This window comes from Arachis hypogaea, chromosome 7 (genome assembly GCF_003086295.3).
Source record: "Arachis hypogaea cultivar Tifrunner chromosome 7, arahy.Tifrunner.gnm2.J5K5, whole genome shotgun sequence".
Classification (NCBI taxonomy): Eukaryota; Viridiplantae; Streptophyta; class Magnoliopsida; order Fabales; family Fabaceae; genus Arachis; species Arachis hypogaea.
This window is the reverse complement of record NC_092042.1, coordinates 28,685,227-28,710,970: the sequence shown is the minus strand read 5'-3', so window position 1 is coordinate 28,710,970 and position 25,744 is coordinate 28,685,227. Positions and strand designations below refer to the sequence as shown.

The window sequence follows — 25,744 nt, the reverse complement described above, 5'->3', positions numbered from 1 at the left end:
TTTTATTCTCATTTAATTCCAAATCAAATGTAATAATAACTTATTCAATTTAGCATTTAAAACAATAAATGAAATCACTATTATATAAGTTATTTAATTTAAATAACATAATCTGTAATTATAATTAATATATGTATTGTCTACACACAAATTAAAAAATTAAAATAATTTTCTAATGGTGAATAAATTGAATATAATTAGACAAGGGATTCTTTGAGAGAGACTTGTATAATTAGTTTTCACATAATAAGTGTTATTATGTTGGTTATTTTCCAATAATAGCCATCACTCCTTTTTTCCAATTTAAAAATTTTTCCATACAAAAATTATGTTTAAATTGGGATTTTTAAATAAATTAAATATTTAGCCATGTATATATATATGGTGCAGACTCTAGGCTCTGGTGGCTTATTTTTTTAATAGCTAAAGTGACTAAGTGGTTAAACTAAAAGAATATTAGCATATGGCTTATTGAGCAGAGACTGAAACGTTTGTTTGACTTTGCTGACTCCAGTAACTTTGGTAATCATTCAAAGTAAAAAAGTTAGATAATTAATTAGGACCATCATCTTTAACAGTTAATCAAATTAAGAAAAAAGGTTAATTAGAAATTTTAAAAAGCTACCCAAAAAACCTAAATGACCAAAAAATTCTCGACATTTGAGTTTGAAAGGTTTGCGTGAATGGTGACCATGACCTGGGGTTCATGTTGGAGTCAACTTGAACCATTGTTGAAGGTGAGTTCTTAACAGTTGATTTCATGAGTAAGTTCCTGTGTTGTTTCAGGAGAGAATTTTGGGTTCTAGCTGACGATTGTATTGTGGTTTGGGCGTATTCGGTACATACAGTAGCAGATTCAACCACTACTGTCCCGTTTCAGGTCCGCAACCAAGCACCGTGATAAAAGTGGTTGACGACATCCAAGCCTCCTCCAATCTGCGGCTGTGTATCTCCTTGTTATTTGGATGCAATTTGTACAGCAGCATATACAAACATTCATCCTCATTAATTTTCTGATATATTAATTAAGTATTTTCACAATTTTCTAATTCTATCCAAATGTAACATTTTTTTTAACATATCAAAAAATGCTACTAAAGAGTTTGATTTTCACATATTTTCTTATAAACTAATTTAAAACTTATTGTTTGTGAAATACAATGAAAAACAGTAATATAAAGATTTTTTTTTTATAAATCAATATTTTAAAAAAAATTAATAATAAAAATAAATTACTCTTAAATTAAGATAATAAAATATATATTTTATAAAATTTGTAAAATTAATAATAATTAATTTTTTATTTTATTATTTTACTAATTTTTTTATTTTAAAATGTTCAAATTTTCTTATATATAAAAAATTTCATTATTTCCAAAAAAAATTACAACAAAAGATAAATTAGTGTTTTTTGTAATTGAATCTAATTTTACTTATAATTAATATAAGAAATTTTTGTACTAACATGGATTTTTTAAGTTTTTCGATTCAAATCTTAAAGAACTATTTTCGTTTTTTTAAATTTTACGATTAACGGAATCTATCAATCTAATCCTAAAATAAATAAAAAAATCCTTTATTTTTTTTTTCTCTACATTGACCTCTACACCTTAATTTTTCATTCATTTCTAAAAATTAGATTTATTCTTTGTCTAATTTATTTTCGGATATTCAACCATTTTTTAAAACAAGTATTTTTGTCCACTCATATTTTAGCCGATCCATGTCACAATCATTTTTTTAAGTCAAAATTACTCCACTATCTTTACGGTAAACCTCACAAATTTTCGGCGCTCAACATTAAGGTAGTGTTTGGTGGAGAGACAGATACTGAAATATTGAAATAAGTTTTAGTATTCTATTTGGTGCCAAGTGAAAGACAAAAATTGAAACAAGAATAAAACTCTAATTTAATTTACACAAAAAATAAAATTAAAATTAATTAATTAAAATGAGAGTATTTTAGATATAAAATGTTATTAAAGTTTCAGTCTCTATTTCTAAAAATATCAGTCCCCTGTGTCCCTACATTTTGGAGGCACTGAAATACTGAAACTTTGAAGAAAGAGACAGAAATTTTAGTATCAATCTTTGAGCTAACAAATATGATACTTTGTCTCAGTCTCTTAATCTCTGTCTCAGTACTGCAAAATAACCGCTATTTAAGAGATCCTTTTGCTACATAGTTGATACACTCAAATAAGATTTACCACTTACACATGTTAACATGTCATTGACCAGTCAAATATTAGTCACACTTACTTGGGAGTGGATCCTCTCCAGTGGAAAAAAAAACTGGATGATATCCAGTGGAAGATCTCACCCTTCATTGCATTCTCTTTCTTATTTATTTCTGGTCCCACTTATAGAATTAAAAGTGGAAGATTACACTTTATTCTCTCCGGTGACAAAAAAATGGAGAGGATCCATTTCCCACTTACTTAGCCACCTAAAATCATGCCACCAGAAAACTCACCTATAATATATATGTGAAGCAAATTACATTTTTACACTGTATTATAAAAGTATGTAGGTTTGACCCCAAAAAAAATATATGTCGATTATATATACTCTAGGATGAATTCTAATATTTATAATTACGGTGGTTATTATATGCATATTGTTAAAACTAAAGTTGCAATTTTTAATATTTTGGTACCATTTTTTTAATAATATTTTTTTAGTTAATATTTAATTTGGTCTTTTGATTTGTGCGCAAACTTTAATTTAATCTTTAAAGTTTCAATTGCTTTTATTTAGTTTACAAATTTTATAAACTTGACTTACAATAATTTTTGAGATAATTTTTGACACACAAATATTAATTGAGCGTTAATATAGACTGTCAGATACTATGGTGGAATTTGTAAAATAATATCATTTTAATTTTGGTGCTCAAATAGCTCAAAAATAATGCTAAAACACTTATTTTAGAAGAAAAAGTTTCAATAAACACCACTTACAAAATTATTTTTAGCTATTTGAGTGTCAAAATAAAAATAATATCATTTTATAGAGTGCAACGTAGTATCTTACTGCCTATATCTATTAACATCTGTAGGTCGAAAATTATTCTAAAGACTAATAAGAGATACATTCGTAAAGTTTGAGGACTAATAATATTACTTCAATATTTTTTAAAAAATATTGCCAAACAATAAAAAATATTAATATAATTTTAATAATACTTTTTGAAACATCAAAATTCAAAAGACATCTTAAATATTTTATGAGTAAATTTGTCAATATTTAAAATTTTTATGAATAAAATAATAGGTTACTCAAATAAAAAAGAATAACTATCATAATTTTAATTATTATCATTGTCCAAAATAGAAAGGGAAAGTATTTGCGGTGACTAAATAAACGACAACATAAAGGAGGAGAGAAAGTCTGACACGAAGTCCATAAAACTATAACCACGTGTACTTATTTCCGCACAACACTTAGATAGCATAGGCATACTAGAAGCAGGTCTCATAGTATGGGTGACGTTTGATAAATGCATTGAAAAAGAGAGAACAAATAAAAAAGTGCGTTTGACTTTTTTAAATGTTTTATTTGTATGTTTGGCAAATTTTTACTTCTATTAATCAAGTGAGATTTTTTTTATTAACCTTACTTTTTATTTTTTTTATTAAAAAGATATCGATAACCATTAGCTTGATGATTTTAGAGTAGTTCTTTCTAATTTTTCGTAATTTTTGGTTTTAAAATTTTTTTCATTAAAATTATTCAAATTTATTTTAATTACTAGAAAGGTGAATATTTTAATTTTTTTATTATTTTTAGTATTTTTTTTATATTTTAATTTTTATATTTTTTTATTCATATAATATATATTATTTTTATAGAATTTTTATTGTTTTTATCTGTATGAGTTTTTTTTCTATTTTTTATGTACTCTATTTTCGTTTTGTATAAAAAAATTATTTTTTATTTGATTTTATAAAATTTGTAATTATAATTATTACATGTTACTGATGGTTTATCAGTGGCTAAGAGAGGGGGTTAAATCTTAGCCCCTTTTTTGCTTAGTAGCACTTGCTGTCTTTTAGAACACTTGAGGAGATATTTTTGTTTTTGTCTCGTGCCTAGTCAAGAGACTTTTTCTTTTTGTTTCGTAAGCAGTCAGAAGATATTTTTCAATTTTGTCTCCTATACAACAGAATCAGAAATAGAGTAGAAGAGAAAGAAAATCACACCAAGATGTATCATGGTTCAGCTGCTAACTGCAATGCAGCCTACATCCAGTCTCCATCACAACAATGATGGAATTTTACTATAATCATGATTACATACACCAATTCTCCTTAGAAACTACCCTTCCTATCTGGGACAAGTCCAGAATCTAGTCCCAATCCTGAATTTGACTTGGTCACCTACCAAGCTTTCAACTGCTAAGTGCTAACCCAACTTGCAAGGGGATTCCCACAGAATCATGAAACACAACATAGATGTACAAATGACCTCTAAGGACATCTATGGCTTTTTCTTTTAATTTTGTGCACTTTGCCTTTTTTCACTCTATGTCTTTTTCTTACAAACCTCACTGTTTGTCTTTTTCCATGAGACTTAAGACAGACAAAATTAAACAGAAAAATACAAAATGAAGAACATTGAAGGAGAAGAACTTCTGTTAGTTTAGGTAGTTACGTGAACACTGTGCTTTCACTCTTTTCCTTACTTCAAGCCCTGTCTATTCTCCCTTATTTATAGAAGGGAAAGCCTCGACGGTTGAAACTGTTGGACCAAGCTAAACTTCTTCTTCTTCATGCAAAACCGGTTCAGCCAGATTGAGAGAGTACCGGTTCGGCCAGAGAGAGAGAGTAGAGGAAATCGAATGTAAAACCCAACATGCAATTACCTCTGTGTCTTCCCTTGTCACCAATATTCATCAATCCGGGCCTTCCATCTTGACTTGCACTCCAAGAAGAATTCCTAGCCCTTGATGCGTTCTTGATGATGATAGCTCTATCTGCTCTAACTTCTGCCTCTTCCATCACGTAGCTACTGTAGCTACCTCCTGTGGTGGTTGATCAAAAGCAGAGACGAGCCATGCCTCCAAGGATCTTCTTCCTCTGACCGAATGGATCTTCTTCCATTTTAGGTTATGGAGAGCTTAAGCTTATTTCACCACATCTTACCTTTTGTGGTAAAGATCTTAGCCACTCCATACCTCAGATTTTCTTTTTCTTGATGCCATCAGCATAATAGCTCTTTGCTTGTGCCTAGCTTCATCACTTCATTCTCTGATAGCTTGTTTCTTCATTTTTCTTTCTGACAGAGAAGTGACCGAAAGTTTGAGAGAGAAGAGAGAGTAGAAAGAAACGCATTCAATGGATTTGAACAAATGAATTAATTTTACTTTCCTCTTGTTTTGAGTGGCGTGGATCATCATTAAGTTGCCATCAAATCAATTTCTCTTTCTCTTTCATAGTCTCAATATCTGCATTAACTCCTCTTAATAAAAATTTAAATTCCATCAAGTAAGGGGTGTGAAATCCGTTGGAAGCATGCAGCAGTTTAAGAAAAATGGATTTCATCCTGTTAAATGAGTAAAGAAAAATATTGTGCCCCATTTTCTTTTCTTTGATTTCGGACCAAGCTAGTGGATCTTTTCTTTAAAGTTGATTTGGGCTAATAATTAAATTTGGCCCAATAAGACTAATAATAATTCAGCCACAACATTTAACATTTTTATAACCAAGGCTGATTCTCTTTCAACATCTTGGGCTTTTTTTTCGGCCCAATAGTAAAATCTGCACAACAAAATTATTTAATTAACACATATGAACCAAAATTAAATTAATAATTTTGCAATTAATTATATTAATAATGTTTAATCATCACTAATTTAATTTAGAGTTTTCCAAACTCATCAGTTACATTTATTATCAAAATTTTGTATAATATAAATTGATCCTATAAAAAAGGACAAAATAAATAAAAAATTAATTATAAATAATAATAAAATCATAAATAATGAAAATTTATAGTTTAAAATAAAGCTAAATTAAAGAGTACTGATAATACTAAAAAGATAATAAAATATTTTTTTATTTGACATTATAAAATTTATAATACTCTCTTTTATATTTTTATTTTTTATTATATTTATTTTATTTATATGATAAATAATATTTATATTATTTTTGTTAATGTTCTAATTTTTTATATATATTGTTATTTTTTGTAATTCTTATTTTTTTTTGTTCATATTAATTTTTTTTATCATTTATTGTTCTTTATGTCTAATATTTTTGTTTTGGTTAAATTTTTTTATTTTTTATTCCGTTATGTAATATTTATAATTATAATGCTCATATATTATGTTTTATTATAATTTTTTATAATATAGATTATGATCCTATTTAAAAGATAAATTAAATAAAAAATTATTCATAGATAATAAAATATATTTTTTATTTTTAATATAAAATATATTTTGTTAATTTTCATATATGTTACTTTAATTTAGTAAGTAAATATTAATTTTATTATAAAATTAATTAATAATATTGAAATATCTAAATTAAGATGATAGAATAATATAAAAAATATTTAAATTGATGTCTTTTTATTAATTTTTCATCTAAAAGTAATTTTAAATAGTACAATTTAAACAATATTTATTTTACTATCATTTATTTTGATATAAAAATTGTCAAACATAAATTCCGTTACAAACTTATTTTTCATCAAAATCAATTTTATACAAACTTTCATTTACAAATTGTAATCCAAACACACACTATATCTCATTTTATAATTACTTATACAAATTTGGTTTAAATAAATTTGGATTGGATATTGTAAAATTAAAAGCAAAAAGGATTAAATCAACGAGAATAGGAACAATTTTTTTTTTTCGTCGGATAACAAAAATCATCTATACTACTAATCACTTTTTCTGAAGGAAAAAATTGGGTTATGTAGCAAACTTATGCCGAATTAATCGCTGATTAGACTAGTATCCCTCTCAAATTATATCTTGGGTCTTTCTGACATAAATGAACTATCAGTAATTAACTAATGAACATAAATAGGGTTCCAAGATTTCACACAAAGTAAAATCAAAATCTCATGAGTTAAATATAGAATCCTTTCTAGTGTGTGCAGTGTAAGATCTAAAAAAAATAAAATCAAAATTAAGATATAAGCTTAGACCCCCCAAAAAAAGCATAAAGATACCTTTGTTCAATCTTATAGCTTGAAGAGTGAAAAACTATACAAAATCATCAAAAAGAAAGAAGAAAAAAAAAAGCATAATCCAACATAACCTATATACATGACTTCCTAAAATGCTATAGTGCCATTAGCATTGCCTTCTAATATGATACACTATAGCACAAAAATATACCATGACTTCCGTTTAAAAAGATCCATTCAAAAAACATAGGATAGAAAATTAGAACTTAGAAGCCATGACATGTTAGCAGATGCAATGGTCAACAGTAGTGAAATGCCATCCTGAAAACTAATAATTTTTCAGTTATCTAACGTTTAAATAGTCAAATTGGTCCCTCAGATTTCACTCGCCAGTTAAACTAATCTTCTAAATTTCCACTGAATCAAATTGATTCTCCAAATTTACCAAAATCAACCACATTCGTCATTGTCTAAAGTGATATAAGAAACCAACGTGATTTGCATTGAGAAATTTGAAAAACCAATTTGATTTAGTGAAATTTAAAAGACCAATTTGTCCATTTACTCATCACCTATAGTTATAAAGTGAGAGAAATGTTTTTTCAAGTTGCAAAAAACAATGCGCTCCTTTCTCTCATTATAACAGTAGACAATTATAGATAACTGACTTATCAAAATAGCATTTCTCCATCAAAAAAATCATTGACAAGAAAACATCAAAATAGTCAATGTACTCAAAAAGGGACTGACTTCGCTATTCAGCATTTATTCTTGGTGCAGCGAGTCAATTTCCAGTTGGTCTTTTCCGACTTAGATTTCTTGTTCTTGGGTAGGAATGCTTCATCATCTGATTCATCACTGTCATCGTGCTTCTTCTTACCGCGTTTCTTCTCGGCTTCTCCACAAATCACAATTTTGCTCTCATCTTTCTCCTCTACAGGCGCAGATGTCTCCTTGGGCTTCCATATGAACAGAGATCTGAATAACAAACCAGACTCAGAACACCATGGTTTTACAGCTTTTTTTCACACATTATTGGTAACACTAATGATCTATCATTAACAGAATATCAGATCAAGTTATGTATGTACCATGTCAGAATTGATTATAGTATCACCAGTTTCAATGTTCATAATAATTTATGGTCCTAAAAGCACTTGTCAAAGACCAGTTATAAGGGTCTATTTGGTTTCTATTTTCATTTTCAATATTTTCTGCTTTCATAATTTTGTTAAAAAGTGAAACTCATTTTATTTCCTGTTTTAGCTTTATTTTTTCCAGAAAATCCTGAAAACAGAAAATACTATAAATAAAAATAGAAAATAAAAACAAAAACCAAACATGCTCTTTCAAATCATAGAAGGCCTTCAAAATTTTCTATTTGGATATGGAAAATCTCAACAGCAAAGGTAACATGAAGTTTGTCATGGATAAAATGGAGGGAAAAAAAATCACAAGCATCATTATCCAGTTCTCTAGGACTGATTAAAAAGAAAATTCAAACCTTGAACTTCCAGATGCTAGGATATCATCGCGTGGGTGTAACTTATTCACTGGAGTGATGGTTGTGATGTTTGGATCCATGACTTCAGCTACCAATTGTCCGGTACTGGTATCTATAAAATCAATGGGATGTAAGGCAGCTCCATTATAGTTCTCGCTTATATAACGACCAATGACAGCAAGCGATTCCGATGGATCCTGCAATTACACACATGCCGTTGCCCATTGTCCCTAAGCAACTTAAAAAATAAAACACTATAAACAACTAGCACAAACTTTAACTTTAAAATAATAATACCTTTGGATCCCATTCAGCTTTAAAAGGGGTCAAGTAACGATTGAAATCATTACTGTGAACAATTTCTCGGCTGGGGGAGTCCATATTTCCAAAGATTGAATCCCAAATACGAAGACGGTTGTCTTGTGATGTGGTAAGAATTTTGCACCCAGACACTGGAGAGAAATAGGCTGAGTTGACTACACCGCCGTGCTTAAGTTCATATATGGATGATTTTGGTTCTATTCGACGAATATCCCAAATACGAGCCTAAAAAGAGAGGCCATTACATGTTTTAAATACTAGTATATATACAGTGAGCACCGAGCATCAGACTTACATTTTTTAACTGAATAACTTTTGTATGGACAAGAGTAAGGACTCACAAAATGATCATTTCCACAACTCAATAGGAGGTCTGGCTGAACTGGGTTGCAATGGAGACCAACTACCTTTCGACCTTTTTTATGGATCAAAATTGCATCACTAGTCTTGTGGTTAGAGCGAGTGTCAACCCTGTAAATGCCACAGGTGGCTACGGATTAAAGATACATAGCTACAGATTAAAAGGAAACAAAATTTTTTTCCCTATTCAAGAAAAATAATGACATGATAATACAAAAAGAAAACTTTCATATTAGGAACAAATTCAGGCTCTGGTGGATGCAAATATCGAGTACTTTATTATTTACCTTACGAATAAGCCATAACATAAGCTTACCATGTGTGATGTACGCATTCATTACTTTGTTATTAAGTGATACTAATGCCTAACAAGAATGGATATCTCTTCATAAAATTAAAAACTTTAGGAAATAAAATACCAACCCAGGTTACTTACATGTGAAGAAAGCCAAAGCTATCGGCAGCAAGCACAAGACCCTTTTCAAAGTTAATATCCATGCCATAGAGCATTTTCCAAGTGTTTGGACCCTAAACAAAACATTATAAAAAAACGTTGTAAATAGACAAGAAAAACTTTAGGGAAACTTCAATGAATGGCCATTCCTAACTTTTTTTCTATTTTCTACCACTCTTTTTTCTTGCCAAAACTACCCAGAAGTAAAATTAAAGTAAAACAACTTGCTACAAGCCTACAACCATTCCAATTAAAAGCAGAAAATTAAAGCAGGCCAAAACAAAAACCCACACATTGAGCACATCATAGTCAAGAAGTTAAACCAGACATATCAGAAATGAAAAATGTTACCTGCCATCCATCAGGGTTCAGGTTCAATGGACAGGATGATATTCCAGTCTCCATGTCAGAATAACTAATTGTTCCATCCGAGGATGCAGAATAGACCATGCAATCATTTCTAGGATCAAACCTACGAAATTTTCCATATTGAGAATCAGATTCTGAGTTCACAGATACAAATAAATGCAACTTACTTCATGTTTTGATAAAGCAACTTACTTCATGTTATTCAGAATACAAGAATGTATGTTACCATAGACCATCCTCTCATGTACTTTCTGAAAATCCCAAACTCCAAGTTGTCCTTTCTTTAGGGTCAAAGAAGGAAAAGCACAATCAGTGGTGTTAAACGAAGGCAAACTGGAAACTAATCTGGACTAACATAATGAGAATGTAATTTATTATAATTACCTTATCTCCAGATAAAAGGATGTTATTTTTTGTCGGGTGGAACTCCAAACAAGTTACACGTCTACTGTGATATCTAATAACGGCACAATTCACTTGATCTGGGATCACATATTTGGGCTTGATCTATTGCATAATGCATATAACGAAGAAAATCTTGTAAGATACAGCTGTGCCATATAAATAACCATAACAATGAAAACACATTCATGTAAAATTATTAGCAAAACCCAATGATTCATCTCAACCATGTAAACTTCATAGAATCCTACAATGGCTAACTAAGCAGATGAACTTAACACTAATAGCTTAGAAGCAAGTAAACTGAAAAAGGCTAAGCCTAAAAGTACAAAATCTACTTGGTTAATTAATTAGGCTGTGCATGGGGTAAATGCCATTATACCATCAAATCAATGGCTTAAAAAATAAATTACAATACCACTGCATAGACAGGCAAAAGAGTAAGGCGCTTAGAAAACTTCTAGTTGTTTTGCTATTTGGTTAGAGGAACTCTTATCCTCTATCTTCTATGATTCTTCCATTTGTCTCAATGAAATTCTTCTTATCAAAAAAGAAAAAACAAAAAAAAGCTCAGACTTACCGAAGGAACAGAAGGTTTTAGCTGGCGTTCAAACACATACTCCAATGGTTTACGTGTCTTTTTGCGAGGTGCCGGAATAACTCCATACTCAGTGGTCACCCGATGAGGGCAAGTCAAAGTGGTATGTCCTCCAATTCAAAAGATCACAGCAAATGAAGAACATTAACAAAGAAGTACCAATAAATTAGAGAAATTAACAAGTTGTTATCATGCCAGAGTGGAAATGGAAACAATGTCACAAAAACGAGCATCCCACAATAAATGGATATTTAGGGGGAAAACATTCTTAAACGATCAAAGCTTTTAAGATTTAACATAAAATATCCTCTACATATATGAATACCTCAATGCTCACTCATACTCATTGAAGTATATGGTAGCAGTGGCATACATGTTATACTCCTGATGATGTCACTAAGTAAAACAAATACTTTTCTTGATTAAAACTTAAAAACAACAGCGAAAAATAGAACCCCCTCTCCTCTCTCGATGAAAAAAAAAGGGCATTTTGATGCATTTTGGTAATCACTATCAGTTTAAGCATTCCATGACCATATTCACTATCACTATAACTAAATTTTAGTATTAAAGTGTTAAACAAACTTTTTAAAGAAATTAAAACAAAGGAGTCCTATATAGAACAACAATACAAAGCAATGAGCAGAATATAACAGTTAGTTAGTTAGTTACTTACTTACTTACCAGGCATTTTACAGAGAAAGCAAGGCTTCATAGGGCAATCAATATAAGTAGCACCCTTGAACCCCGCTTCATGTCCAGGCTTCTTACACACCTATAAAAACAATCAACATTGACTTTTTTGTTTTTAACCAAAACAGCAACGAACATCATGAACTTAAAAAAACTAAATAATATAAAACTTCAACCTTGCAAACTTTTTTGAGAGTGATAGTGATCGGTGCTTTCCCTTTCCTCTTACAATCCAAACCCACTTCCAACCTCTCCGCGTTCCCATTCCCAGCAACATTAACATCATTGTCCTCCTCCTCCTCCTCTTCTTCTTCTTCTTCTTCTTGAAGTGATTCTGGCCCTTCCTCTTCTTCTTCTGAGGAACTGTGTTCAGTGTCGGAATCCCTCTCAATGATGACCTTCGGGAAGAAAGCTTTTCTAGTTATGGGTGCCATTGGCGGTTGAGAAAAAAGGACCAACCTTTTCTTTCTGTTGTTTGGGGGGAAAACAGAGTTGTAGAGAGTACGATACAGAATAAGCGAAAGAGAATGAAAGGTTTTTGAGCCTTTCGAGGGAAGACACGGAGGGTGGACTTTGACGACTTGGTTTTGTTGGTTTTGGAGTAACGCACGTCACGCTTTATTTAAATTACGGAAATGCCCCAAGGATTCTTGTCTTCCATTTCTTCCATCACCTCTGTAAGGACAAATTCGGAAACTACGCCGTTGTTTAGTTGAAAGGGAAACTTCAATAAAGTATTGGAAAGTTTTCAAATGGTCCGGACTATTTTTTTTGGAACTCCGATGATTCATGTACGGTAAGGTAGCAGGTGTTGTTTTTGTCTTGTAGCATGCAGTGAAATATGTAAATATTTCTGTAATAAAGTAAAAATTGAAGATAGGGGCAGTGATCCATGATCAGCTTAAAGCATAAAGGAAGTCAAGTTGCAGCTGAGCCAGTTGGATGAAAAATTGTATTCTTTGGACCCGCAAGAACATAATTGGCTGAATTTGGGCTTGTATTAAATTTTGGATTGGTTTTCTATTATGGGCCTTTTTGTTACTGTTGGATTGTTGGAATAGCGATGGTTATAGTGATGCAGTTAGGAAAAGAAACTGAAGCCCGTGATGAAAATGGTCCATGGAGGGAAGTTAGTGCAACGAAAATAGTTTATTTTTAAAACACAAAAATATTTTTAAAAGTTTATTTTTATTAAAAATATCAATAAAATTTATTTTTTCTATTTTTTAAAATATGTTTATTCTTAAAATAATATTAAACATATTTTTTTTAAATAATAAATTAAAATAATACAACATATATGATAATTATTAGTTGAAATAAAACATAAAAAGAATATTTATTTATTTATTTCTTTATTTTTGCGGATACGCGGATATGCGGATATCTACACAAAATCCGCAATCTGATCCGATTCGATAGACTTGCGGATTAGATCCATATCCACAATTTTTGGATCGAATTTGGATAAACACAGTGGATATGCAGATCGGATCCAATCCATGAACACCCTTATTTTAGACTATAAAATCTATCCAATTTTTTATTAGTAGATAAACTCTTAGCTATTATAATTATGGTTAACTTAATCACCATAGTCATAACTTTATACTAAGAGTTTAATTTTAATATATTAAGTGTGTAAAAGAGTTTTATACAGTTATGTAATTACATTCGTTATTTTGGATGATTATTTATGTGATTAATATGAAAGATAATTATTTTTATCGATGTAGTGTTATGTAATTGAATATACGTATAAAGCTACTTTACACTGACAATACATTAAAATTAAATTCTTATACCTGAAAAATAAGAAAGATCGTAACCTTAAAAAAAAAAACTAATTTGTAAGTTCAGAAACATATAAAACTAAGGCAAAACATATAAAACTAAGGGCATGAATAAGTTATAGGAAGACTTTCACATGTATCAGGCAACTTTACTGTCATATTGCTATGCCATGTACGGCTAAGTGTGTGTTTGGATTACATTTTGCAAATGAAAATTTACATAAAATTGATTTTGTAAAATTGATTTTGATGAAAAGTAAGTTTGGGTTAACGTGATTTTTGTTTGGTAAATTGATTGTAGTAAAATAAATGTTGTTTGGATTATACTACTCAAAATTACTGTTAGATGAAAAATTACTAAAAAGACATCAATTCAAATAATTTTTTTATATATGCAAAATCAGAATACTAACAAAAATAATATAAAAAATATTTATCATATAAATAAAATAAATACAATAAAAAATAAAAATATAAAAGAGAGTACTATAAATTTTATAATGTCAAACAAAAAAAAATATTCTATAATTTTTCTAGTACTGTTAGTACTCTTTAATTTAGTATTATTTTTTATTATAAATTTTCATTATTTATGGTTTTGTTGTTACTTATAATTAATTTTTTATTTATTTTGTCATTTTTTATAGGATCATAATTTATATTATACAAAATTTTGATAATAAACGTAGTATATAATAATTACCATTACAAATTATACAAAGTCAGAATAAAAAATAAAAAAAATTAATACAAAACAAAAATAGAGTACTTCAAAGAATAGAAAAAAATCATACACATCAAAAATAATAAAAATTCCATAAAATCAACAACATATATCATATGAATAAAAAAATATAATAAAAAGTAAATAAAATTCGTATGAATAAAATTAAATAAAAAAAATTTCATACACAACATAAATATAATGCAGAAAAGGATAGAAAAAAAAGAATTCATATAAAAAAATAATAAAAATATCATAAAAAAAATCAGCAACATTTGTCATATGAATAAAAGAAATACAATAAAATAAATAAAAAAGCCAAACAAAAATAAAAAAAAAAAGATTTCATAAAAAAACATACATATAAAAAATAGTATAATAAATGATAAAAAAAACTCATAAAAACATAACATGAGAAACCAGAATACTACACAAATAATATAAAAATATTTATCATATAAATAAAAAATATAATAAAAAAATAAGTAAAAAATACAATAAAAAATATAAAATTTAAAATATAAAAATGAGTATTAAAAATAATAAAAAATTAAAATATTCAATTTGCTAGTGATTAAAACAAATTTGAACTATTTTAATGAAAAAAAATTGGAACGAAGAACTATGAAAAAGTAAGAAGAACTACAAAGAATTATTGTGAAAGTAATAGTTACTAGTATCTTTTTATAGAAGAAAATGAAGGGTAGGGTTAGTAAAAAAAATAAAATTTCACCTAATTTTTCAAAGACAACAAGCAACCATGAACGTAAAATGCAGAAGTTACAAATTTTAGCTTCTCCTGAACGTGCGTTTAGAAGCAGAATTAATTCTGCGTTCAGGAAGATAAAAATGGTCAAACAAAAAAGTGAAACTTTTAAGAAGCTCAAATGTGCTTCTCTCTTTCCCAACATGTTTGCCAAACACACCCTAAGTAGTAAGTTTATAGTTTGTCTTGTAGCAAGAATGAGAATTACAAAAGAACTCTTAAAATGGTAGATGAAAAGACGAAAATACTCATAAATAGTAGCCGCTAGGATAGGTAGCTAAGATGGGGAGGATCAAAGTTACTGGACTGCGCCTTTATAGAGTCAGAGTGCAGTAAATGACAAAAAATTAAAATTTTGGTACTACTTATAATTAATATATTAAATCTATAATATTTTTAATTTTAATTTTTTATTATAATGAACTTATTCTAAGAACACTTTATATTCGTATAATAATAAAAATATTAATTTTTATGTATTTAACACATTAAAAATATAAAATAAATTATATTTTCGATAACTTTTAATGAAATATATTTTTTGTCCAATTTTAATTAAAATATTTTTTGCATACATAAAACAAAGAAGAGTACTTAATCTTATTTTAAAAATTGACAAAAACAAAATAATATATTTTAGAGTAAAGTATTATTTTTGTTTCCAACGTTTAGGGTAAGTTCTAAAGTTGTTTTGAATCGTCGTATTTAAGTCTTTAACGTTTTAAAATTGGCTCAACGTTAACCTACCGTTAGAGATCCGTTAACAGAATTGACGGCAGGACAAATTAAGACGATTTTGAAACGTTAGATACTTAAATAGAACGAAAATGTTGGGGACAAAAACGATAGATAGGAATAAATTTTAATTTTATCTTTCAATAATTTTAAATTTTTACTGTATATAATATTTAATTATTTTTAATCACATCTAAGTAAATTACACTTAATCACACTACTTTCATTCCAAATAATTTTTTTTATATTTTTATATTAACTTATAACTTTAAGTGTAAAATTATAAAAAAAAAACAAAGTTATTTAGAATGAAAGTAATATGATTAAGTGTAATTACTTAGATGTGATTAAAAAATAATTGAATACTATGTATAGTAAAAAATTGATATTATTGAAAGATAAAACTAAAATTTATAATAAAGTATCAGTTTTGTTCCCAACGTTTTTGTCCTATTTAAGTCCCTAATGTTTCAAAATCGTCTCAATTTTGTCTTGCCGTCAATTCTGTTAACGGTCCCTAACGGGCAGAACAACATTGAGTCAATTTTAAAACGTTAAGGACTTAAATAGGACACAATTAAAACATTAGGGACAACTTTAAAACTTATCCCAAACGTTGAGAAAAAAACTGATACTTTACTCTATATTTTATATGATAATTATTCAATCACTCATTAAAAAATTGGTATAATCGAAAAAATTACAATATACATTTTTACTAAAACTGTTTAATAAATTAAAAAATTTAGAAATAAATAATTAATAATTTAACACACATATGTAATTAAAAGTTTTTTTTGGAAAGGAGAACATGGTCCATGCTGGCCTCCTCGGTTTCGCCACTGGTGTTCGATGAAGAGAGAGATCGAATAAGAAAAATTTGGATTCTCTAAAATAAAGTGAGATCTTTTATTATTGAATGTTTTTTCTCTTATGTTTTTTCTTGATCCCACCTATAAAATAAATGGTGATAGATCATATTTTATCATCTAAAATAAAATTCAAAATTTAGAAGATCCAAATCCAAATAAGAGAGGTTGATTTGTATTCGATCTTTATGTGGATAAAAATATAAAAAATACATAATAGCTCGTGTAAATGTATAAATAACATTTTTTATTTAAGAATATATAAAAATCTGTATGTTCATCATCAGATGGAGAACTGTTCCGGGGCTTACCTAGAACAGGATGGTGGTTGGGCTTGTTTGTAAGGCTCAAGCGCTAAAGGATGGTGGCCTCCGACTTGTTTTACGTCTGGGAGTCTCGTCCGAGTTATGTATAGTGAAATTCCATCATTGTTGTGATGGAGACTGGATGTAGGCTGCACTGCACTTAGCAGCTGAACCAGGATATATCTGGGTGTAATATTCTCTCTTTTCTACTCCATTTTTGTTTCTACTGCACAGGAGCTAAAACTGAAAAATATCTCGTGCCAAGTGACGAGACAAAAATAAAAGTCTCGTGACTAGGGATGAGACAAAAATAAAAAAGTCTCCTCAAAGACCAGCAAGTGTAACTAAGCAAAAAGGGGCTAAGATTCAACCCCCTTCTCTTAGCCATTAAAAATCATCAGTGGATAACCGTCCCTTTTATCTAGGGGTTGTTGAGGTCTCCCTTCTAGAAATGAGGTAGAGATTTACGGAAGTAGTTACTCACTTAGATAAGTATGAGCTGCCTCCTTCAGTCTGTTCCGACCTCTTAAAAGAGGTTGGATAAGTGGATAAGGCCACTCTTCTTGATTGGCCCTTTTAACTTTATTGGGTCTAACTTATGTTTTGGGTTAGGGTATGAACAAGAACTATCCTAATATTGTTTCTGATCAAATTATAAAATTCTACAAATTCAAATAAATTGAATTTCACAATAATATTATACAATTAACACCACATTTATTTCGACTTGAATACTCACTTATGAGCAACACGAAACATATTAACTTCGTGTGACAGACATGTTTTTGCAAGTCTTTGTTGACGTAAACAAAGGTTTTTAAATTCAATTCATTTTAGTATCGACTTAGCGTTTAATCTTATAAACAATTCTTTTGAAGGTAGCACATTTTATAAATCATTGAATTTTAATAAATAAATATATTTTTTTTAAAAATTACTCAAGTTCTTAATAATAGAATATATTAAAATATAAATAAATAAGTAACATATAAAATAATAGTACAAAATAATTATTTTATTTATATATATTAAAAATAATTCGAATTCATCAAGTGAAATTCACTTTTTTTTTACCTGCTCTTATAAACAAATAAAAAATAACATAATTATAAATTCATTATGAGATATATATGTATATACCGTTAGATACATATAATTTTGACGTACCTAATTTTTTTATATTTAAAAATTTTTAAAAAATAATAATATTTTTTATTTTTTATTTCTATTACTAATCTTAGGTATAAATGAAACAACTAAAAAGTTTTACTGTTTTTTTTTTCATAAAAAGGATCAATTTCTGTATATAATTATACATGTAATATTTTAAATAAAAATCTATTTTAATAATATTTTTAACAAATATAGTTATTTAACATATTTTTAATAGTTATATGAAATAATCTATCATATATCGGGAATTAATATAAAATTTATTTATTTTATATTTTATTTGTTGCAATAAAAAAATATCCTAATATAAATTTTATTTGTTTTTTGGCTGGAATATAAATTTTATTTGTTAAAATAGTCACATTATATTATTGTTGCCACATATATTTAATGGTCCATCTCACATTCTTGCTCTTATATAGTAATAGTGTTACTCCTTGACCCAATCTTTGCATCGGTTCCCATGCACTCCCGCGGCTTGGTTCCAAACAATGGCTTCACAAAAAGACAAAAAAAATGCATTCAACTGCCCACTATGTAATTTTCACCAACTCTAATTTGGTTCCCGCTTCAACCTGTTAGAAGACCAGCCAACACCCTCTGTCTCCTTACTCTACCGCATAACTCTACTAATCCATCTCCACCTTTATAATTTTTTAATATATATATCAACGGCTCTGCATTATGGCATAGCAATGTACCAATAAAGTTGCCTGGCACATGTGAAAGTTTTCTTAAAGTATTACTTGTTTCTTTGGAACTACCGGTACTGTTATTTTAAATAAATAAAATAAATATAAAAAATATGGATAGACCAAAAAAAAATATAATTTTTCAGTTTTATTTCTTTTTATTGGTGATGCAAACGAAATAATTATGAAAATACTTTATTATTATCTGAATTAATTATGTTTTGAATTAATTATTTTTTGCTGTTAATTGTTTGAATTAATCTTAATTTATTTATTTTTTGAGTTAATTTTTGACTTATTATTTATTGTAATTAATTTTTTAAGTTTATTATTATCTAAATTAATTATTTTCTGAGTTAATTAATTTATATTTTTTATTTATTAGTTTAAAAATGATTAAATTTAAATATTTAAAATTATATATTAATTTTTGAACAATTTTTTTTAAATTTAAAATTTAAGTTTATAATCGGATTTATCATCGGTTAAATCCGACGATAATTATTAATTTGATTATTAATTAATAATATATTACCGTCGAATTTATTTGGAGAAAAATCCAACAGTAAAATCACAAGTAAAACTTTTTTATGGTAATTAGTGGCGGGCAAAAAAATTCGCCGGTAAATAATTACCAACGAGGTTTATACCATCATATTTATTTTGACAGTAATTCCGATAGTAATTAAATATATTGCCGGCGAATATTTTTTATAAATTCACTGGTAAATCCAATAGTACTCAATGTTTTTCTTGTAGTGAATTACCACACTTTGATTTGAACATCAAATCGTCGTCATTAAAATAATAAAATTAAAAGTATAAAAATTTAAAGGTTTAACCAGAATTGAACCAAAGTTAAACCGAATATAATAAAACAATATATTTATATATAAAATATATATATTTTTAGAAAAATTTGATTTTTTTTATTATTTAAATCAGTTAACTGTTAAAAATTTACACCAATTCGATTAATTAATAGGTTTTTTTACCCTTTTTTTTCACTAGTCCATTATCAATTGATTTTTAGTTAACCCAATTAAACCGGTCAATTTCACTCGATTCTCATAATCATGTTGTGAACGTTGTTAATACACCCTATAGGATATGTAGGATAATCCCATAGAACATGAAGCAACATTCTTCTTTTCCATGACATCTTGGACAGTTATCTTCATCTATGAAAGCTAACTAAAGGTTCTAAGCATGGTTCTGAAAATCAAACCGGACCGGCCAGTTTAATCGAATTAATCGAAAATCGGTCATCTAGTCGGTCCGAGTAAGATCAGAAACTGCCTGGTAAAAAATTGATAAAAAATTGATCGAATCGACGGTTAACCGGTGAACCGGGAGAACCGTTCGGTTTTTTAGCGATTTTTGGTTTGAAACTTAAACTGCTAAACGGCGTCGTTTTGGAGGTTAAAAAAAAGAAAGGCTAAACGCCTAAACAACGAAGCCCTAATCTCAGTCTCACCTAGAACTCCAGAAGTGAGAAGCCAGAAGAGAAATCACCCACGGACCACGATCGAGCAGCCCCTCTTCGCCACCGCATCCCACCGCCATCGCCACCGCATCCCACAGCCACAGCAGCGATGGCGTTGACCACGGCAACCACCACGGCATCCCTTCTCCCTTCTCCCTTCTCCCTCACTCTCATCAGTCTCACTCACCCAAATCCCTAACCCACTACGGCGCTACTTCCCTCTCTCTCTCAGCCAGGCGCCAGCAGCCCCTCTCTCTCAGCCAAGCACCAGCAACCCCTCTCTCTCTCAGCCAACAGCGGTCACCGCCTCCTCGTCTCCTCCTCGTCTCTCTCTCAGCTAACAACAGCAGTCTCCGGCGACCCATCGTCCGACAACCTAACCACCATTCTTACCTTTCCTTTTCTCTTCTCGCCTCTCCTCTTCCCTTCGAACGCTTCTACCCCCCACTCAGCTCTCGTCACTGCCAAAGAGAGAAGCTGAATCTCTCTATCCTGCATTGTTCTGCCGCTCACGCCACTCTCTGCGCCGCCGTGAGCTCAGTCGGCCACCACCAACTCTGGGCGGCACTACTTCTGCTCTTCTTCCCCTTTCCATTTTCCAGTCTGTCTCTGCTACATTTCAGGTCCCCTGCCTCATCCCTGCTTCCTGCTCTGTTTCTTTACTTTCTTTTATTAATTCTGTTATTAATTTTAGTTAGATTGCTGATTAATTCTGTTTGTTAGGATAGATAGATATATATGCTATTAGGTAGTTAGGTTGTGGTTAGAGGATTCTAGGCCTGATAATTGCTCCGTTCTTGATTATCCAACATGGCTTAATACTGCTTGTTTGCTGAATGATGTTGGTGTGATCATTACTGTGCTGTTTCTGTTTCATGTGACCTGATTCTACCTGCTGCCCTACTGAACTCTACTTGTAAAATTAAGTTTGATGCTGCCTCTGTACATGCAATCCATGCTTTTCTCATGTTAATTGCAATTTTTGGATTCATGTGCTTATATTTTGCTACTACTTGCTACCCAAATTTCTAGAAATTGCTCTCTTTTTAAACTTGCTACTTAAGAGTTGAACGTGGTACTTTTCAAATTCTTAATATCACTATATTTCTCTTCCTTAATGATCTATGAAGTTGTTTAGTTATAAACTTTGATATTTGAAATTGTTTGTGAACATCTAATATTAAGTTATGGATAATTTATTATGTAAAATTTTAAATTTTATTAAGTTAAAAATTATTAAATTTATATATTTAAAATTATTTTTAGATTTTTTAATAATTTTATTTAATATTTAATTAAATCGGTTAAATTCTGATTGAACCCTAATCAAACTAATAAACCATTAAATCAGTAACTTTACCGATTTATTGACCGGTCCGAATTTCGCAACCTTAATTCTAAGGCGTTGAGGAAGTTTAGTCTCCCAAATCTACTTGTAAAGTGTTCTTTTTCTCCATTTTCTATAATTTTGCGTCACATGCTGATCTAATAGATAAATTACATAAAAATATTATGTATGCATAAAAAATTAACTATCAAATTAATTACTATAAATTTATATATAGTAATTATTAGAATTTTAATATGTAATTTATATTTTAATGTATATTCTATATTAATATATTGATAATTTCAGTATACACTTGATTGGAAATTATACAACTAGTAGCCAACTAATAGAGTTACATTTTCACCATCTAATTCCACTTTTTTTCTCTTAGTTTATCTTTTGTCTTTTACGCCAAACCTTTGTGTATAATTTTTTTTCAGTGCTCTACTTCATCTTTTGCATGCACCATTTTCTTTAATTATATATATATATATTTTTTAAAAAATTTAACCTCTTATATTTTAACATATTTATCATTTTATCATCGTTTACTATATTAGAATATATGAAAATTTTAAAAGGAAAGGTCGAATAATGAACAACATTTATCGATTAAATACACAACATAGCTTTTAATTAAAAGATAGGAATGGAATTGTGAATTGTTTTGTATATGTCTTTGTGCGTGTAGATTAGTGTCATACTATACAAGTGTTGACTATTGATAATAGATATAATTAGAAACCAACTATTTATTGATAATATTATTATTGAAATTTTATTTTTAACTTGTATTATTATTCAAGCGAACATATGAAACACATACTAAAAACATCCAAAACTTCACTAACAAAATCATCAAAAGTAAAATAAACTATCCAGTGATAATTCTATTAGAAGTCATGATACTTGGACAATATGTTTGGAATTAAAGTTATAGCATTTTAATAAGTGTGTGCGAAGAAAAATGAATAAAGAAAATTTATTTTAAGAGAAAAAAAAAACTGAATTGGTTTTGAAATTGAATTATTTTGTTTGGCTTTGCTTTGGACATTTAGTTTGTAACTAAAATAGCGTAACCAATTATTTTGTTTTGTAACTATGGCTTAAGAATGAATAACATTGTGCTATAATGGAAAAGAGTTTATGAAAAGCGTATGATTTCCAAATTAAATTTATCTTTATTTTTCTATAGGCAACAAGCCAACAATTATCTGAGGATATCAGAGAATTGGTTCATCATATTTGAATGAAAAGCAACAGCATTTCACATGCATGTTTGTTGATTCTAATAGACTATAGCAATATGAATATGCATAATAAAGCTCACATCTCATGAGATTATATACTCATGTATCTTGTGGGTGAATGTAACCTTCTAACTCATAGATATCAAATTCTTAGCTGGTTGGGGGGATTCTGATTATGTATGAGAGGAGGATCCATTCCCAACCAATAAGTCTGAAGGTCTGATCCCTTTTAATTTTACACTTTATTTATATTTAGTATGTTATCATTACTATATTTTTGAGCCAAAATATTAGCCAACATTTTGTAAGTGTTCTCTTTGATCAATTAGGTGAAGAATAGGATATTGAGATACAAAATTCTTTTTGATAGATAAAATATAGATAAAGTTATTATATTTTACGATACTAAATTAGTGTATTTTGTGTCTTTACTATAAAAAAGAATGGACACAGAGACATTGGACAAAGACACAATTTATTTTTTTTTCTTTTATTATTATCATTATTAATTTTTTATAATTATATTTTTTCATTTTATTTTTCTTTTTAAATTTTGTATAAAGAAAAAATAAAGATAAATTAAACTTTTTATTATTTATTCTACCTTATATTCAGTTTATCATCAAATAAAATAAAAAAATATTAATTTTTGTGTTTCTATTTTTTTAGTGTTTCTATTTTTTTAGTGTCTCAATATCCTATTTTATCCTATACTCAAAACTACTCAGAACAAGCACAACTTTAAAGAATAAATTAAAAAACGTATAAATAGACAATATTTAGAGTTGCTTTCAAATTTTTAATAAGCTTCTTACCATAAATATTGTCTAAAATAAATCAATATATTTCTACTAAAATTTCAATTTTTTTTCCAAATATTAAAAAAAATTATTTTTCCTCTTTAACTTAAAAAAATAATCACAAAATACATTCATCACCTTCATAACCACTTTACTAAGATTTCAAAATCAAAATCCTATAACTAACTCTAACTCCAATTAAATGGAAATGAATCCTTCAACCACCAAACGACTTTGTTCTCTTTTAACTTGTCAAGAAGCTTTTCAAGGGAATCTCTTTCCATTATCACATTGAGACTACTACTTTTGAGCTACAAACAAGAGGTACGACTGTGCCAAAATAAGAGGCACAACGGTTCGGACATGAAACTGAGGTTTCGGGGTAAGGTTATGTTTTGGGTAGGGTTATGATATAATTTAAATAGATATGGTGATGAATAAAAGGAATGGTGGATTAGTATAAGTTGAAAACCTAGAGAACTAAATTTGGTCACTGAAATTGAGAAGTTTTGCTGCAAAATTTTTTAAATTGTTTGGACAACAACTTAAAACGAAAACTGGGAATAATTTGGACATGATTTTTAAATCAACCCATTTTTTTAACAACTTTCTATAAGTCAAAATTATCCTATAAAAATTTCAGAAAATTTGGCCTAGTGATTTGGAAGATATGAATTTTTGAAGTTTAGTAGTTGTTGCAGAATTTTCTGATTCTGCAATACCAACTTTCAAACGCTATCACTTTTGATTTAAACAAAATTTTGAGTTACTTCTAAAAGGATTTTAAAGATCTATCAGTCTATTTAAGTGAATACAAATTTCATGTCCATATCTATTTTGTAGACTTAAATAAGTCACTTGAAAGATGGGTTGTTTGCTGAAAACTCTGAACTGGTTTATGAAAATAGGACACCACTTCCAATTGCCAATTAATTAATCAAAATGAAGTGATATGAACCTGAAACTTGTGTATTCTTAAACTTGGGGTGTTACAAATGACCGCGATCCATGGTGTTGGATATGGATTAGAGGAGATTAATTGACCACGATCTAATCACTTACAACTTTGTCATAGAATGAATCATTCATTGTTGAAGTAAACAGTAAGAAGTATTAATCCAAAAAGATAAAGCATCTCCAAAGCCTTCACTAATTTCTCTTTACTGTTTCTATATCAGTTCTTTACTGTTTTTTTTATTGTTTAGTTTTATGCGCCTGCAACAACAACAATTATCTTTCTATTGGTCTGACTAAGATCTGCAAGATAACCACTACTTGCTCAATCCAACAATTTTCGTGGGATCGACCCTCACTCACCCGAGATATTACTTGGAGGACCTAATGCACTTGACCGGTGAAGTTGTGCGAGTTCAATTTCATGCACCACGAAGCCACCAAATTCGATCCAAAAGTCTCAAATCAACTCCAACAAACACCAAAACTCAATCTAGCATCATACAACATACCAACATCAAACCTAAGGTTCACAAAAATAACTAGATACAAGGGTTTGGCGAGACCTTACCTTACCCAACGGTATTAGGGACAAAATCCAACAATATTCCAATGCTAGATCACCCCTAAACAAACAAAATCATGAAAATCTCAATCTAACAAAGCAACAACTCGAATTTGTCAAATAACAGAAAACTGGAGCTTGGGATTCGAGTTGCTTTCCATTTTGTTTAGATAGAATTGAAGAGCTCGGCGAGAACTTCCCGTGACTGCAAAGGACTCGTCAATCGGAGTTCCGAAACTCAGGTTATGGCCAAAAGAAGGAAGAAGGTGAATAGTGCAAACCCTCACCTCCACTCTTCTCACTTCAGCAGCGCCTGCTAGTAAAGAATTTTATAAAAATAGTCGTGTTATAAGTATAGCTTCTAAACTAATAGAAAATCCTTTCGTACAAACGTTTGGTTGTCACAAGTAACAAACCCAATAAAATTTATAAACCGAAGTATTCAAACC

At 29.1% G+C, this 25,744-nt stretch overlaps 1 protein-coding gene across 1 annotated transcript; it reads right to left on the bottom strand.

The window, feature by feature from the left end:
• Positions 1-7,179: 7,179 nt before the first annotated feature.
• LOC112702883 (protein DAMAGED DNA-BINDING 2) lies at positions 7,180-12,616 on the bottom strand. Its single transcript, XM_025754107.3, has 11 exons — positions 12,030-12,616; positions 11,845-11,935; positions 11,143-11,270; positions 10,545-10,667; positions 10,353-10,441; positions 10,143-10,263; positions 9,774-9,865; positions 9,319-9,448; positions 8,954-9,202; positions 8,657-8,853; positions 7,180-8,130 (listed from the first exon to the last, which is right to left on the bottom strand). Exons 1-11 carry the CDS (start codon positions 12,285-12,287, stop codon positions 7,911-7,913), a joined length of 1,698 nt encoding a protein of 565 aa, XP_025609892.1. The 5' UTR covers positions 12,288-12,616; the 3' UTR covers positions 7,180-7,910.
• Between the last annotated feature and the right edge of the window lie 13,128 nt (positions 12,617-25,744).